The sequence below is a fragment of the Bacillus rossius genome, chromosome 3, assembly GCF_032445375.1.
Source record: "Bacillus rossius redtenbacheri isolate Brsri chromosome 3, Brsri_v3, whole genome shotgun sequence".
Lineage (NCBI taxonomy): Eukaryota > Metazoa > Arthropoda > Insecta > Phasmatodea > Bacillidae > Bacillus > Bacillus rossius.
Window position 1 is genome coordinate 109,224,076 of NC_086332.1, and position 17,301 is coordinate 109,241,376.

At 39.8% G+C, this 17,301-nt stretch overlaps 1 protein-coding gene across 1 annotated transcript in view; it reads right to left on the reverse strand.

Annotated features, from left to right (window-relative positions):
* Positions 1-2,400: 2,400 nt before the first annotated feature.
* The window catches only part of LOC134531357 (uncharacterized), a 50,829-nt gene continuing 35,928 nt past the window's right edge, over positions 2,401-17,301 (reverse strand). Inside the window, exon 5 of the mRNA XM_063367056.1 lies at positions 2,401-2,461. Coding sequence (XP_063223126.1) covers positions 2,401-2,461 — 61 coding nt within the window. The remainder of the gene's footprint in view (positions 2,462-17,301) is intronic.

A 17,301-nucleotide genomic window follows, 5' to 3' on the forward strand; every position in this document is an offset into this window, starting at 1 on the left:
ACATGCTCGACCGCGAAGTTGAAGTTCTGGAGCATGAGCGCCCACCTCGTGAACTTCGACTTGCGGCCCTGAGCGGAGTCCAGCCAGCGGAGACACTGGCTGTCCGTCCGCAGACTGAATAGGCCACCCTCCAGGTGGTGGTTTAGCGGCGCATAGCCCAAACGACGGCCATGCACTCTTGCTCATTCACATGGTACCGCCGTTCGGGCTGACCGAACTTAGCGCTGGCGTACTCCACCACCCGGCGCACGCCTTTGTCCCCCACCTGGTACAGGACGGCCCCCATCCCCTCCTGACTGGCGTCCGTCTGAAGGTACAGGGGGAGGTCAGGCTGCAGATGGGCGAGCTGGTGGCACTCGCGGAACTGCCGCTTTACCGCGTTCAGTGCCGCGTCCGCTCCGCTGGTCCACTGAAACCGGAGCTTGGGTGACAGCAAGTCCGTCATCGGGGCTGTGATACTGGCGAAATGAGGAATGAATGAGCGCAGCCAGTTGAGTAGGCCCATCAACTTCTGCAGCTGCTTGTGGGTTTGTGGGGCGGGTTTTGACTCAATCAGGTTCAGGTGCTTTGGCAGGGGCCGGCAACCCCGGCGTCCACTATGTGCCCCAGGTACTCCAGCTCGGCCGCGCCTATGTGACATTTCTGTGGGACGCACGTGAGGCCGTGTCTGGCCAGCCTCTCAAGGACCAGGCCGAGGTGCCGGGCGTGGTCCTCCCACGACCGTGACCAAATGATGACGTCTTCCAAGTAAGCGGCGGTGAACTCGCCTGCATACCCGTCTAACACACATACCATCATGGCCTGGAAGGTCGCGGGGGCGTCCATCAGCCCGAACAGCATGGCACAGAATTGGAAACATTGGCCATTAGGTGCAGTAAATGCAGTCTTCGGACGGTCCTCTGGACGTACAGGCACCTACCAGTACCCGGACTTGAGGTCCAGGGACGTGAAAATTCGTGCGTCGCCCAGCCCTGCCAAAGCGTCCGTGATATTGATCAGCGATGGTAGGGCAGGTATGGTTACAGAATTGACTGGTTTGAAATTAACACAGAAGTGCATGGAGCCATCTTTTTTGTTCGCCATGACTATCTGGCAGTTGTACGGCAATTCACTGGGTTCGATGACTCCATCGCGTAGCATTTCTGTGATTTGGGTCTGGATGACGTGCCTCTCGGTTGGCCCGAATCCGTACGGCTTCATGAACTGGGGATGGTGAGGATGGGTGGGGATGGTGTGTTCTGTGGTTGTGGTACGGTGGAGCATGTCTGTGGCTGCAAAAACCTGAGGCTGTTGGGACGGGACACTATTTATGAGCTCTACATGGGCAGCGGGTACACCGTTTCTCAGGTCCGCGAGCGTGATAGGTGTACCCTGCTCGGCGGGTGGCCGATAGCCCAGGCTGTAAACCATGCGCCGCTCGTGGTGGCCAACATGTAGTCTCCCCTCCCTGACCCCTACATTGGCGTCCTGCTGCACTAACCAATGCAGTCCCAGGATTGGCGTCTCCCGTAGCCCCACTACGACTAGTGCTGCTGTGTGGCTGACATGATCCCTGATGGAGATGGTGATGTGCGTGCGACCGACAATACAAGCTGTTGCCCCCTTCGTCGCTAAAAGTACCTCCTCCGCACATGAGTCAATGTCTCGTAAGCTCGAGCACTGAGCTGACACATACGTATGGCTGGCAGCCGTGTCGACAAGGGCATGCACTGGCTGTTCATTCATCCTGACGGGAATCCTGAGTAACTGGCCCGCCCCAGGTCCCAACTGCCCTAATTGGAACGACTCACCGCACTGCTCCAGGGGCGCTGCTGCTGCTGTCAGGCGGTCCGCAGGTGCTGCCGGTGTCGCCGGGGCCACCTGGTGTCCGGTGCGGCTGGCCGACGACCCGGTGCAGGCTGCCGATGGGCTGTGTGAGCCGCGACCGTTCATCCTGACGGGGCGTGCTGGTGCGTACGTGGGCACCGCATATCGAGCCAGCCTGTCCCGGTATCTCTGTAAGAATTTTACGGGGTCTTTGTGCTCCTGCCCCGTCAACTCCGGTAACTTGAGAATGCCGCCGGGGCGCTGTGTGATAGGGGGCGCCGGTACTACTGGCGGTCTGTCTTGCGCGAGCTCGCACGCGCGGTACATAAATAACCCACCTCTAAAGTTGAGGAGCTTGCATGCCTCTGTGCACGAACGGTGCCTCACGGTACCGCATTGATGGCAGAACGCCACCTCATCAGGCCGCCGATGACACCCCCTCGCGCCGCACTTAAGTGTAGACGTCGGCCCTGGTTTTCCGTCGTCAACGTGTATTTTGGGCTTCTTCTCCGTGTCGTAGGAACAGATGGCGAATGTCTCCGCCGTGGCATGATTTACCGGCAAGCCTGGCAGTAGGTATGCATGGCATACCCCTTACATGTCTATGCTCACGGCTCCGTCACGGCTCATGTCGATGCGCGCAGCAGCGTCGCAGCTGCGCCACCCGATCCCTGTGTGAGGCGTGCGGACTTCCGCTCCCACAGCCGTTATCGCGCCTTGCTCGTAACTTGACGCGCGCCTATCGCAAGTTGCCCGCTCCTTTGGCCGTCTGCGCATCGCGTCCGTTTCCGCGCGATTCCTTTGTTCCTACACGAGCCCTTACTGGTACACTAATTTTGATGTAGTATGAATTTAAAGAATTGAAAGTAATTTAAAAAAAAAGAAAGCCACACTAGTTGAGCGCCATTTTGCCGCCGTCCCCGCTACCTCCTTTGATTTGTACGTGAATTTTATATGGTTCGTGATCTCAGGAAGGGTTCGGCCTGTGGCTAGAGGTAGGGGTTAATGCAGTAGGGTCCCCCGAGCTGTTATGGCCACTCGGGACGCCTGAAGAAGAACACAAAGTTACTGGTTGCTGCCTGATAAATTTGTTACGGCACAGCCCTATACATAGTGCTGCCCGTTCTGGCCGTAATGGTTGTACCGAATCGAATAGTCACACGTGCAGCCCACTTCCTCAGTGGCGGCTCACGATTTTATTGCGCGTGAAGGACGTACTCTTGCACACAATGCGGCGGTTACAAAATAAACTCTAACATGACAAATTATACCCTGACGAATAAAACACTTCACTATTGCACAATACGTATTACACTGGGCTAATGACACGTAGGCCTGTATCTCCGGCGACTCTACCTGACTCTTGAGATTTGTCCCAGATACTAACTCGTTAGTAAGTTTGGTGGCACAATACCGTACGGTGGGGACAAATAATCTCTAATATGACTTATTAAATCTTGACAACAAAAACACTTTACTACTACATATTACGTATTACACTGGGCTAATGACACGTAGGCCCGTAACTCCGGTGACTCTACGTGACTCTTAGACGTGTCCCAGAGACTGACTCGTTTATAAGTTTGGTGGCACGTGTTGCCTACTGGCTGCCCCGTGCGGGCTGAAACTAATTAGCCGGTAAGCTATGTTGTTGCGTGAAGCACCGACGTAACGTCTCGTAGACTCCCCACAGTACTTACGAATATGCTGAACACTCATCTTGGAGCACTGATTTATTTAAGTGAAATACCACATGGTAAATTGATGCCGACCACGGAACTGTGCGTAAAAGATTAAGAAGAGATTATAACTATTGAAAAAATATATCGGTGAAAGCAAGAGTTGATGGTTCCACGTTGCGCGAAGGCTGCCAGCCTATCCGAGCTCCTGAAGGACAATGACCATCTCGCCGCGCGCGAGTCCCCTCACCCCGCCAGCCCTCCCGTGGAAATGTGTGATTTTCGCGGGTAACTGAACCGGCCAGGTTCGGGACAAGGCGCACAGTGGAAGATGATTTTGAAAGGACTGAAATATTAAATGATGAAAATAATGTCTAATAAAAACCTGTGGAAAAATATACATAATTGCATTTGTTGTAGTTCGGCGGAGGGATATGCCACACCTGGCCGGATCCTTCCGCGATGTAGCACGCGTTGCCTGGCGTTCGCCTCGCTGCTGGAACTACACTTTGTTGCGCGCACGAGCGCGTTCGGTGCACATGCCTTTGCGAGACATTCATGAGGCATAGCAGTCTATGCAACATAGAGGAGCATTGGCGGTCGGCGTCACACTATGGAAACTAAAACAAATGAGTTAACCAAAAAGTTTAAAGAAAGATATTATGATTACATATCAACAACATTGTGCTCTTAAATTATTTTTTGTTGCAAAATAAACCAATTTTAAAAGCATATGTTTTTTTAAGTAGATGCTTGTTTAAAAAAAAATAACAAAATTTTTTAAAAATGGTATATTTTAGTTCCTCTCATTCTATTAAAAGACTTAACTCTACGTAACTGCTTTATTTCAAGAGTTCATCAGTATTTACTTATTTCAACAGTTGTGAAAATTTTGTTTGCTACATTAAAAAAACTAAAATAGCTGGTTAGGTTACTTGCCGTCACCCGACCTATGTGAAAGGCCCGGGGGGTACCTGACGGGCGCTACTGGCATCGCGGTGCTTTTGTTGTCCGGAGGGGCGCAAGGCTAGCGGACTGCTAGGCCGTTGATGTTGGGTCGTGGGTACTCTGCCCCCGCGTGCCCCGCCAGGTACACGGCTTGAATCTACCCTGAATGGTTCTCTCTTGACTGTGAAGGCCGCTCGGCCGTGTGGAGGACGGGAGACTCCGGAAAATTAGTATACACGTGTTGGTGAGAATTACCTTTAATCTAGTCCCGCTACAAAACGCTCTCACCAACACTTGGCGACGTCTAGCCGTTACACGATTAACACAGAAAAAACATAACGCTACGCGACATTAATGGTTACCGCGGCAGTCTCGCGGGACGCGGGTCGATGCTCGCTGGAGACGGCCAGCGCCGAACATTAACGGGTGCAGGGGGTGCTCTATGAGCGGGCTCCTAAATTCGGCGAAACACTTACGTGTGTGCAGCCGGCAGGCATATGCACGGCGTCCTTAAGTAAAAACACTTTCGCTGGAGTCGGCCAGTACCGTACCTTTTGTGCTACGATACGTATCGCGGTATCACACTGAAGACGGTCGGGATAGGCCCGGCTCCGCAAAATACGCGCCGATTCTACGTGGGCAGCGGTGAATTAACAAAAGGTTTTAAATTTAAAGATTTAGTACAGAATAAAAAGTAATAAAATGAAAGAAACTTGGATGCTGCCCACGGACACACGTCTGTTCCCGGCGCGGAGTGGTTCAAGACTGCCGGACATGGCCGCCTCGCAAGGAAGAGAAACTTTCTCTTCTTTGTGAGTCCGCATCAAAAAACTTATATTAATTTAATTTACTATATTACCAGTTAAAACATGTTCCAGGTGCCCAATTAAAATGTAGCAACTGGTAATTGGGTGCTTAAGGCTTAACAATAGTTTTAATGTATTTAATTATTTAAAATGTGACATCAAGTTGGCGACTGTAAATTTACTACCATGTTGTCCCACTGTGAATTGTTTTAGAGGGACTTCTCCTATTCCGACCTTCACGGGCATTTTAATTAAGGCCAGTGGCCGCGGTGACTGTTAATTTGGTTTGTTGTCTTTTGGGGTCACGCCCGAGGCGCTCGCCTGACTCAATCCGGCTGGGCAAGGGGCGCGCTCCGAAAACGGGATACGGTACTGGCGGGGCGGAGCACGGGCTTAAAGGCCAGGTCGGTACGACGTCAAGCTACATTTATTATACTGTAAATTTTTGAACAGTTTCTTACATTGTGTTAGCTACATTTAAGTTACTTTAATTTTTGTAAATGGTTAGGTAAAACTAGCGATATTGAGAATTCTCACTTTTGTTTTTGGAATAAGTATCTATTATTTTTTTTGTATATTTTTAATTTTTTTTCCAGATGAACTCTTCCTTAGGAAATTACCTGTTTTTAATTTTTTCGTGGAATATTTACGAAATAAACGATATAGTGTATATTTAATTGTTAAATGCTGTCTCATCTGTGTCCTTTAGTTTGTTATGTTTGAAATGACATCATTTGTCAGATCTTATAGTCAATAAATCTTTGTAGATCGTAAAAAAACGTGTTCTGGGTATGAAATACTGTTTTAATACAAATACAAGGATTGTAAATTCATTTCGCGATGACAACAAGTTTTCAAAAGACGAGAGATAAAATGTGCCGAAATCGTCCATTATAATAAACGAAAATTTGAATTTCGCGGGCGTTCTGCAGGACAAGCCGCTAGGTTTGCTGCAGTCATGTGTCGCCAGCGCTCGCCATGTTAAATTGTCGGAGTTTCCTATATTGTTCTTCTACAATATTACAATATTTGGTTATACTCTTCCACTTCGTTCACAATCGCAATGGGTTAAAGTTGATGTCAGATTTAGTGCTTTTCCTTTTGATTGTGGATTAATATTTAATCTTTGGAAAAATTTAGGTTGTACAGGCTGTGTTTATCCTCTGTTAGGATTTGTGGATTATTTTCGTTTCTTATCTCTTATTTCAAGTCATCCTCGCTGGCTTTTTTTGACCGTCATGTTCTCTGTACTTTCTTGTAGTGATACTTTAATCAGTCGCAAGTTTCGTACATATTTTGTGCTGAGTAACTGATGATTTTGGCAATTGCAAATGTTTGTATTTGGATTCAAAATCCGACTGCTGATTTCTCTTTTTAGGTTATCGTCTTCTCAATGTGTTTTTTTGATGTTCTTTATCGACTATTCTTTCGAAGATTACGTGGCTTGTCAATAAATTTTTTTCTTGAATTTGGCCCATTTAATTTTTTGCCTTATTTGTGCATCGGATTATTTGGTTCGGCTTTGGTGTTGGGTTTTATCTCGGGCGCTAAGTGCCGGTAGCTGCTGTGATATTTCTCAGGTTGATGGATGAGGTTGGCCTGTTTGGTTCCTCAATGCATGGTGTATTGTTTCATTCATCGTGTTATGTACGCTTCGGCATATTATGTGCCATTTCGTGAGCGAGGGGTAAAAGTTCAGTATCATGTGTCCAAGGTTATCCCTTGATAGTGATGGTATAGTGTTGTATGCATTCACTGTGTGATACTTGTTGCTTGCTGTTAAATTTAATACCGTAAATTGGGGTGACTAGCAACGCATATTAAGGTTTGAATCTTTATTGTTCAATATTGAGAGCTTTCCTTATTTTATAATTTGCTTTAAAACTGTTATCTAGGTGTTCAGAAAACGAATTTAGGTCTTAAAAATATTCACGTTTCATATATTTTTTTGTACAAATTTTTTTATTGGTGTTGCTTATCACCTCTGGGAGTGTAATAAGCAACATATAGGGGAGACCGGGGCACGATGAATCACAAAAATTCTAACCATCAAATTTATGTCTAAATATGAAATTATTGGTTCACTATTGTGTATATAAATAAAGAAAGGTATATATTTCAACACACACTTATGTTAGTTAGCCTACTTCGATTAGTATTTCATACAAAAATTTTAATATGGTTTTTTAGATGTGAGCCATAGTGCCCCATACTTGGGGCACTATGGGTCAGTATCTGGGCACTATGGGTCAGTGTCTGGGGCACTATGGGTCATTCTTATGAAACCGAGTTTTGGTCTAAAACATGAAGTTGATTTGTTTTTAAAATAGGTTTAATTAAATAAACATGCTTAAAATATTAAATGAACACAAAAAATCAATTACAGTTACAGCAAAAATATGAAAACCTGCCATAAAAATTACACTTTATCCATAGCAAACAATTTAGAAATAGCCACTTGTTGTCTGTAAGTAGTCTTTTTAGCGCATGTTGAATAAATCAAATGACACAGCAAATTTTAAAAATGATCTTTGGCGATCAGTTTTGTTATCACATGATTCAGGCCTTGGCAAGGCAAACAAGATATCGGAGCGTCCCACTATCGAAATATCATCTTCTTGTGGAAAAATAAACTTATCAAGGGTTTTCTTTGAACTTCTCATAAATTTCACTTCGTATTCTTTTCCTTCATTTGATTCATTTGTAATCGTCAACACCTGTCCAACATAGTGCATTTTACTGGGCCATTCTCCCATAAGTGTAAATTTTAGCTGTATAAAATTTTGATTTATAAAAGTAGTTTTTTATGCTGGTTTTGATTATATCTAGGGTTGTGCGAGAATGAGATTTAGGCCTCGAGAAATTTTCGAGAAAGAAAATAATTTTTCTCGCGAGAAACGAGACGAGAATGAGTAATTTTTAAATAATCCTGATTTACTGTAGATATCACTTTCAAAATATATTCTTCTGTACATAAAACTGTTGTTTATCATATAGAATGTCAATTTAGTTGCCTGCACAACTGACATGCACCACACGTTATGTAAGCCTACACTAAATTATAAATAAACATTCACTTACTTAGGTAAAAGTCTAGTAGCTATCATGTTAATTGTGGTTCCCGTTGACTTATCGCCACTTTTTGTGTAATACTGCCACACTGATAAGTCCACATCTTCCATTTTACCGTAAAATAAAAGTTAAATTTGACAATAAAGTTTACTTCTGTTAAACTGTTATATTCCCACAACACTTTTTTTTCCAGTTGGTTACGCCGCAGTTAAGAGATAAAGCAGTATTAGGAAATTATTCTCATATTCCTAATAACATTTTACAGGCGTCACATTATTTATCATACCCGCAGAGTAGCTCGCGTAAACGGGAAACACTGGTACTGTAATGAAAACAAAGAAATTGATACTAGGGAGACTTTGGCGGGATTCATTACTCGTGATGTCTTACGACTGAGTGAAACAGGTGGAAAAGGAAATGGGATGAACATACTATTTATTCTCCCTTTTCAACGGGTTTGAACACACACATTCATGTAATTTTACGTAATACAAGGGCGTGAATTGTTCTGCGTTTTCAATCCTTTACATTCCAGTCCATTTAATAATCACATGACTTGCACAGTCTTTTATTGTAAATAAAATAAGAAACGGAACAGCGAAGTAGACTCGGTCTGGCAGCATGACCACCATTCCCTTTTGTTCGTTAAAAAGTAAATTTTGTATTTTGCCGTAATAATCAACATTTCAGTATGCTATTAAACATTACCGAATAAAATATTATGACTAAATTAAAGGTAATGCTTTTAATAACTTTACCGTAATAACGTGTATGTAAACAAAACCAATTTTGTAGGTTAGGTTTGAACATATTTTATTATGTATTATGCTTACGTAATTTAAAAATTAAATACGAAAGTTTTTCTTTCAGGATGAATTGGAATTTCATAAGACAGTGTTTATTCACAGTTTCGGTTATTGATAAAGGTTTTGTATGGTTGACTATCGGCTATCTCTTAATGATTGCATCATGTTTGCTTTGTGTTCCGCCAAATCATTTTTCGTCCAAACAGGCAGACGCGTTTGGTATTTTTAAAACATTTAAACTAAAATAATGGCAGTGTGTGTGTAATGTTCAACATATAAAAATACAACTATCAATATCAAATTTAGTTTCCATACCAAATTGAGTTGTTACTGGTACCAAAAAAAAATTCTTGTTTTTTTTTTTTTTTTCGAGAAATTATTTTTCTCGCTTGCTGTTCGAGAATGCAATATTTCTCGAAATTTTTCTCTAGGTTCGAGATCTCGCACAACACTAATTATATCTTAACTCTTTATATATGGACGGTGTTATGCAAAAACAGGTCAACCCACCAATATATAGATTTGAGTAAATTGAGTTCAAAGTTTAACCCTATCTCTCAAATCATGAACACATGGCTAGACATTTCTAACTATATTTTCACAAAGTATGGACATAGTATAACATTTTACACGTGTTTTCAATGTGAATGTCAATATGTTACAAACAGAGGGCATAAAAAAACAGGGTTGACTGGTTTTTGCTTAACATCATTATAGGTATCATGAATATTATGGAAACATGTTAAGCCACCACTGCACATTTTATTATAATAATGTATTATGAAACTTAAAATTTAATACATTTCCATGCCATTAAAAATTAAATAACTGACATTAATAATAAAATATACGTGTTACATCTTGTAATAATGACGGTAATGGCATAGTCTTTCAAACACAAACATTATCAAAGGAAAGTCAAAATGTTCAGTAGTTTGTTATAGGCAAACATTTTAATGAAAATGAAAAATCCCATCCAAAACAGGAAAAAATGCTACATTATTTTAAAAAGTACATCATAGGAAGTCTTGGAAATTACTCGGCAGATGTATATGTTTCTGCATCTCCAATATCATCACCATTACCAAAGCTCATGTCATTGCCAAAACCCTCAATGTCATCCACAAAGTTTCCTTGTTGTACATTCTTCAAAAAGTTATAAAAACTCTGTGCATCTTTTGGAACTAATTTTAGAACATCTTTCAAATCCTTAATCTTTTCTTTTGACAACTCCTTTCCATTTGGCCACAAATGATGCAATTGTACACCCTGCAATGATGCCCTTCGTCCTTTCCTGTTGTTCGTGATATTAACTTTTTGTGGATCTTCCTGAGCTATGCTTTGTTTCATGTACAGCATAGTTGGTTCTTCTTTCTTCAAATGGATTTCATGGGTAGAAAGCCAACTTACTTTTTGTCTATTTACATCAATCTTACGATTAGTGATAACAGCTTCCAAAGTGCTTACTGAATACATGTCATCTTTGTTCAATCTGTTGACAGTGAACTTTTTCTTCTTCCTACAGGATTTCATGACATTCATGTAGTCAGTATCTGTATACAGTCGTTGTTGTATTTTAAGAGCACATTCCACATCTCCAAATTCTGAGTCGTTTAGTAGGAAGCTATGGCCCGACAGCAAGAATCGCATTGTGATAGATTACAATGATACATGATTCTGTAGTGTATAGATAAGCAGAAGTACAAGCCTTATGCTACGATTCTGTCCCCCACACGAGTCACACCATAGAATAAGTTTCTTTGTGGGTGGCTGAATGTTCTCTTTTATATATTTCATAAGACACGATCCTATCTCCTGTGTCCCACGGCCAGCTTCATGTTCCAGCCATACATTGAATATTCCTTTCCCTGTGCTCCCTACATGAATGCCAAGATTGTATACATTGAGCTGACGTTTGTAATATAAAATATTTGTTGGCAACTTTGGGAGTGGATGTGTTTTCTGTAGGTCGAATGTTAAGGTTTCGACTTCTTTACTCGTCTGTGCTTCCTTTAAGTTTTTGTTCATTTCACATCTTAAATATTTCGCTGCTTGTAAATGGGCTTCATGTAGTCTATTCAGCTCAAGTAAGTTATCACCTTCATAGGTTTTACTAAGTGTCATGTATGTATCACACTTCAGACATGTATCTTTTTTCGGAGATTTAAATCTTAAATTAAACTTGCTGTAGAATAAGAATTTATATGATGACAGACTTACTGGATCATTACATGTACTTTTGTACAATTCATACATTGTACTCAGATTTAAATCCTCACTAAGAAACTTGGCATCAGTGTCAGCTCGACAATAATGAGAAACATATCTGGGAAAGGAATCAATATGCTGTACAACTTCCTTGACTTTCTCTTCGGAATTCTTATTCTTACCACCACTCTTTGTACCCCTTAAATCTGAGATAACATCCATATTTTTTCTTTTTTGCAAGGCTACATCAACACGGTTTTGGTTGATTTGTAGGGTTTTTAGAAAAGCAATTTTGCACACTTCAGTTTTACCAAAATAATATTTTCTTGTTTTCGACCTCTTTGACGTTTTGTTTTTCGTGTATGTTCGTTTCTTTTCGACTTCGGTAACATGAATGTTAATAATACCACATCGACCAGAAAATGACCCTGCTTTCCAGAACTGATTGAAGGCCCTTCTGCATTCTTCAACAGGTACAATATGTGTGCATTTTCGTTTGCAACAACAGTGAAATGCAGCATTAAATTCTTTAGGAGCAACCTTCTGGCCTCTACAATTGAAATCTATTTCGTTCCTATCAGATCGTTTTTTTCTGTCTTTTCTTGACTGGTTGGGATGCTTTCGTTTCCTTCCACGTGATGGTCGGCCTTCCGAGAGCAGAGTTTCTTCATTATCTGTGGTACTGCTCTCTGATTCAGCTGGAACAAAATCAGATCCTGAAGATTCAAGATCATCTGTATCAGAAATGAAGTCACGGCTGTGTTTTACCCCATTGTCTTTTCCTCTAGTTCCTATAATCACCATATCCTCCATGTCCTCAACCACTATTTCTTTATCCTGCTTATTACCAGGAACTGGATTTATTTCTACTGTCTTTTGTCCCTGCTCATCTAACACTGACTGTCCAACTTTTGGTCCCATAAATTCTCTATCTCTCAAGTTCACTTTCAGATGTTCACTTGTTTCCAGAAGCTGTAAGGCTTGCTGCACCATGTCCGATGTCTGTTGATCTTCTGTATCAGAACTGAAATCCTGGCTAATGTTTATCCCATTGTCATTTCCTGTAGTTCCTAAAATCAACATATCCTCTGTGTTCTCAACTGCTATCCCGTTAACTTGATCATTACTATTTCCTGGATTTTCTTTTAAACTGTGTTGTCCCTGTGCATCTAACACTGACAGTCCACCTTTTGGCACTATAAGTTCTTTATCTCTCACTTTCACTTTCGGTTGTTTACTTGTTTCCAGAAGCTGTAAAGCCTGCTCCACCAAGTATTGCCCTCTTGACATCTGAAATGAAATACAGTTCTCATTACAAATCATTTTAATAATTACTACCAACATATTACGTTCTTAACACAATAGTAAATATATTATTCTTTTAGCTATATGTTTATGTGGAGAGCATAGCAGCTGTAATACAGTATACAGACAGTCTTAAAGATAAAGGCGTGAAAGTAGACTGCCTGTATTAGGTTTTTACATTGAAGAGAAGTGCTATCCCGAATTCCCAACATAATAATGATAAATGTTTAATTTCATTAACTATTATAAGTAATGTGCATATATAATTACTTTGACTGAAATACAGAAATATTTTGTAAACCGTTAAACATAGTATATTACTCCAAATTATGTGGTTGAAGACTATGATAGGAGATGCTACTATTACAGAAAACTTTCTTTTTCTTGCAATGATTTTTTTATGCAACGATTTTCCAGTTTAAGTAAGGCATAGTGGTTTTACAAATCAATTCGTTGTGTCATTATAATGTAAATATAATTATTCCAGTATGAGTTAAACCACAAACACAATGGATACAACATTATGTAAAAATGAGTTAAGCCACTGTCACTTGGAACCTATTTTTATTACACCTAAAGTTTACTTTTAATTTATAATGAAACATTGCACCATTGAGTGCAGAAAAGATACATTATACACATTGTGTTTTTAAACCATGCACAGCCTTCACTTGCTAAAGATAGACCTAACCTAGAACAGCACATGTACATTCGGTGATAGTACTCACCTTGAAAATAATCAGCCTTCACCAAAAAACAATTAAATCTACACACTGCGATGTATTGTGTAATACTACAACCACCATTATCCAATAATAGTGCTGTAACATTTGCGTAATGGGTTGAACGATTTTAGTTTAACAGCAAACACCACTTCACTTGCACAAGCTTGAGCAGGAGGGTTAACTGGTTCTTGCTTAATACACAATGGCCGGTATCGTGGCAGTGGGTTGACATTTGCGCCGCTAGATGGCACAGCAATACAGAATGTTGCTTAAATCATTTGTGCTTCTTAAAGAATGGCATTTTCTCAACGCAGCTATGTCAATAACTCATTTTTTTCACTTTTGTGGGTTAACTCATTTTTGCAAAACACCGTCCATATTACAAAATAGGAACCAGCACTTGTACGCAAACTTTAAAGTTAAATTAATTTTTAACAGCAGTTTGAATACAATAAAAAAATTATAAGATGTCACTACTGTCCCTTCAAGTAGGCCTCATAAATATAACTGTAAATAGTTATTTGCTGCTACATATATAGTATTGTGTCTTAATATATTAATGTATAATTTAATTAGAAATAGATAAGTTATACAGGATAGGTGCAGAAATTAACATTTAAAAAAATAGCCATTCGAAAGTAATAACAAAAACTTGATAAATTTATGTTACACGGTATTGCTTAATTTATCAAGGTCCAAAAACAAAGTAAAGTAGCACTTATGCTGTTCAATAAAACACAATAAGCTACTGGTTATCCCAGTATTAAAAAAATTGTGTGCAGTTAAAATGTACAATATTACGCTCCTGTACAATAAGAATCAACTTATGAATGAGCTAAAACATGTTGCAATTTTCTGTCTATTTCAACATCACTTGCGATTGTAAAATGTCTTGAAGATACAGGGCACGGTGCAGCTTCAATCAAACACAAGATTTCATCTTCAGGCACTACATGACTGTCTGGTTTGGTAGGCCAATAAAACCGCTTTCCAGCTCGGGACATGAAAGTGATCGTCACCATGTTGCCATCAACATCTTCAACTAAGCCTGTAAAACCCAATCAACTTTTGTAGAATTATTTATGTTTGACTACGTAATAAAATTAATTATTTCTTACGTAGCTGAACTTGCCTGGATACCACTGTTCATCATAAATAACTGCAACCCATTTTCCAACAAGTGATGTTTTACTGTCATTTCTTTTAGATTTATTTATAAGTGTTGATCCATTGCAGTCATTGTCTAAATGCAGAAGTTTGAGAAAAATAACTCAATGCAGATACATAGATTATGTGATGCAAATCAAGTAAATTGTGTACTGTGTCTCTCATTTAAACTACAGAACAACAATCTCAATAAGAGAACTGTTAAATAGTAACCAGGAAGTTGTTAAAAACAAATGTTATATGAACAGAACATAACTACTTACATGGAAAATAACATTACATATAATGCTTTGTAAAAGGATACTTGCAACCAAAGAGTGATGAAGTAAATCTACAGATGACGGATTTAAGCTAAAATGTTTGCATTCTTTGTTGGTAGCGCACATGAAACAACTCAAGTATCGTATCTGTAGCTTTGAAGGATCATTTTTATTCCATGTAACTTGGTGTAGTTTCATTGTATTAGGTACTGGAATACAAGAACTACTCAGTTTTATTTCATCAACATTTGTTAATCTGTTTCTTCTACTTCAAAAAGTTTGATATTAAGATTGCAATTTGATAATGTTTGTAACAATCTTTTAGCATCTATTATGTCTGTTCCATATGCTACGGCCTGATCTGCTGTGTTCTTTAAAACTCCCCCTATTCCATCTGCTGGACCCTTTCCATGTCCACTTTCAGTAAAGTTCCATGTAACATTTTCTAGTTGGAATTTGCATGCAAAATAAGTCAGAAGAAAAAAATTAGTTCTGTTCCTATATTGAGTTGTTGGCCCATCACTTTGAAAGTGTACTGTGTTGACATCTGGAAACTCATCTTGAACAACCTGTAGTATCCTATGCACATGGGCCCATACAGCACAGGCATCATGCCTCAAACACTCGGATATTGTACAAAAAGACATCACAGAATAACCATCTTGGTTTTGTGTAACTACATTACTGGTTTCTTTAACTTCCTTGTGAAAGTAAATTACACCTGTGTGTAGTGTAACCTGATCTTTAGTCTCCAAAATGTGCACTCTGAACTTCTTCATTACACTTGCAAATGTAATTTTCTGAAAAATCAATGACAACAAGAATTTCATTTGCATTAAGTGATGTTTTAAGCTTCTTAAGTGTAGAAAATTGATGCCACCAATTGAATGTGTGCTTTAGAAAACTTGCTAAGTTTTCTTGAGCTTTTGCAATGAGCTGTTGGATGTCACAAACAATTTTTACTTTCTTTGTTGATTTAACGTTGATAGTTTCCCCATTTTTGTCAATTCGTTCTTCGGTTTTTGGAGTCCATTGATAATAAAATGTCTGTTCCGACAGTTTGCTTTCTACTGTTTCTATGGGCAAAGCCTAATTTTCACAACGACTGCATTCTCGGTACATACATTCTTTGGAAAGTTTACTACAACAAACAAAGTTACTCACGTCACTGACATTTTTGACTTTCAGCAGTTTATGATAGTGTAGCTTATCTATCAAAAATTGGTAGTTTGCATGTTTTGTGCATAAACAAGTATCCCTGTCGGACACTTGAGGATGAGCAACCCAAAACGGTTTCAGTTTACAGAAGGTTGCATATGATATGCTAATGTTGTTTGGTTTAGTTTCATTAAATTTCCTATGTAAATTCTTCAATGAATCTAGAAGAACTCTTTTTTTTCTTTTTGGTTTTGTTCTTTGTGACAAACTCTTTTTTACCAGGTGTCATAGAGCTGTTGACATCTTCCTCATAAAATCTACAAACCATATCTTTTGTTGTTGTGACATTGCATTTTTTTTTTTTCTTTTGACAGGTTGTCTTCCTATATGAAGTCTCTGTCGAACACTGAGAAATCCTGTTTCGTTTAAAAGTCTATATTTTTTTATAATTTTACCAGAAACAATATTTGTGAGGGGTCGCTTATCTTTCTCTGTAGAATGTTTTGCAGTGTTGGATAGCTCAGACATAAGTACTTCACCAAAAAGCAGTTTTTTTTAATGTCTTTCTGGGTGCCTGATTTTAGCATTTTCTTCACTTTAGAATTTGGTGATGGAGAACCCATTGTATTATTTTGTACCTTGATTCTTTGAAGTCGTTTCTTTAGTTTCTTTGCCTTCCTCTTGTATTTATCAACATCTTTCTCACTTCTTTTAAGAGCTCGATACACTGCACTTCTATTCTTTCTTACTTTTTTCCTGCCCGATTGCCTTCTCTTTTTGGGAATTGTTCTGTCTTGAATTGGTACCACTTCATCATGAGCTTTCTTAGTTTGTCTGCTTTTTCTTTGCCTTTCTCTCCAGTCTTTCCTCCTTTGTCGCTTCTCTCTAGGCAATAAATCTGTGATTAACTTTATTTTGCCTTTCTGCTTTCTTGTCTGGTAAATTTCTCTCTCTTTGTCTAAATCTTTCTCTTGCCTCAGGATCCTGTTTCATTCTTTCCCTTTGCTTTCTTTTTTTCTCCCGTTCTTTCAAACGTTTTTCTTCTGTTATCTTCTTACTTTTTTTTGCAGATGATATCTTGTTGCATAACACTTTAGTACTATGGCACAATGGCACATCCAGAAGTAGGCCTAATGTCATTGTTTATGGTATCTGATTGCACTTTTGCTTTCCCTTTTTTTACTTGCTGATTAGATGTGATCCCCAAACTTGTTGAGGATGCATTATAGTCAAAAAGATCCATGTCACCTTTGAAAACCAGTTTCACATGCATTTAGATGTCAAATTTCCATTTGCAATTAAACCATTTTATTTATTTCCTAAAAAATAATAATAATAATTGTAACATACATAGTTACATA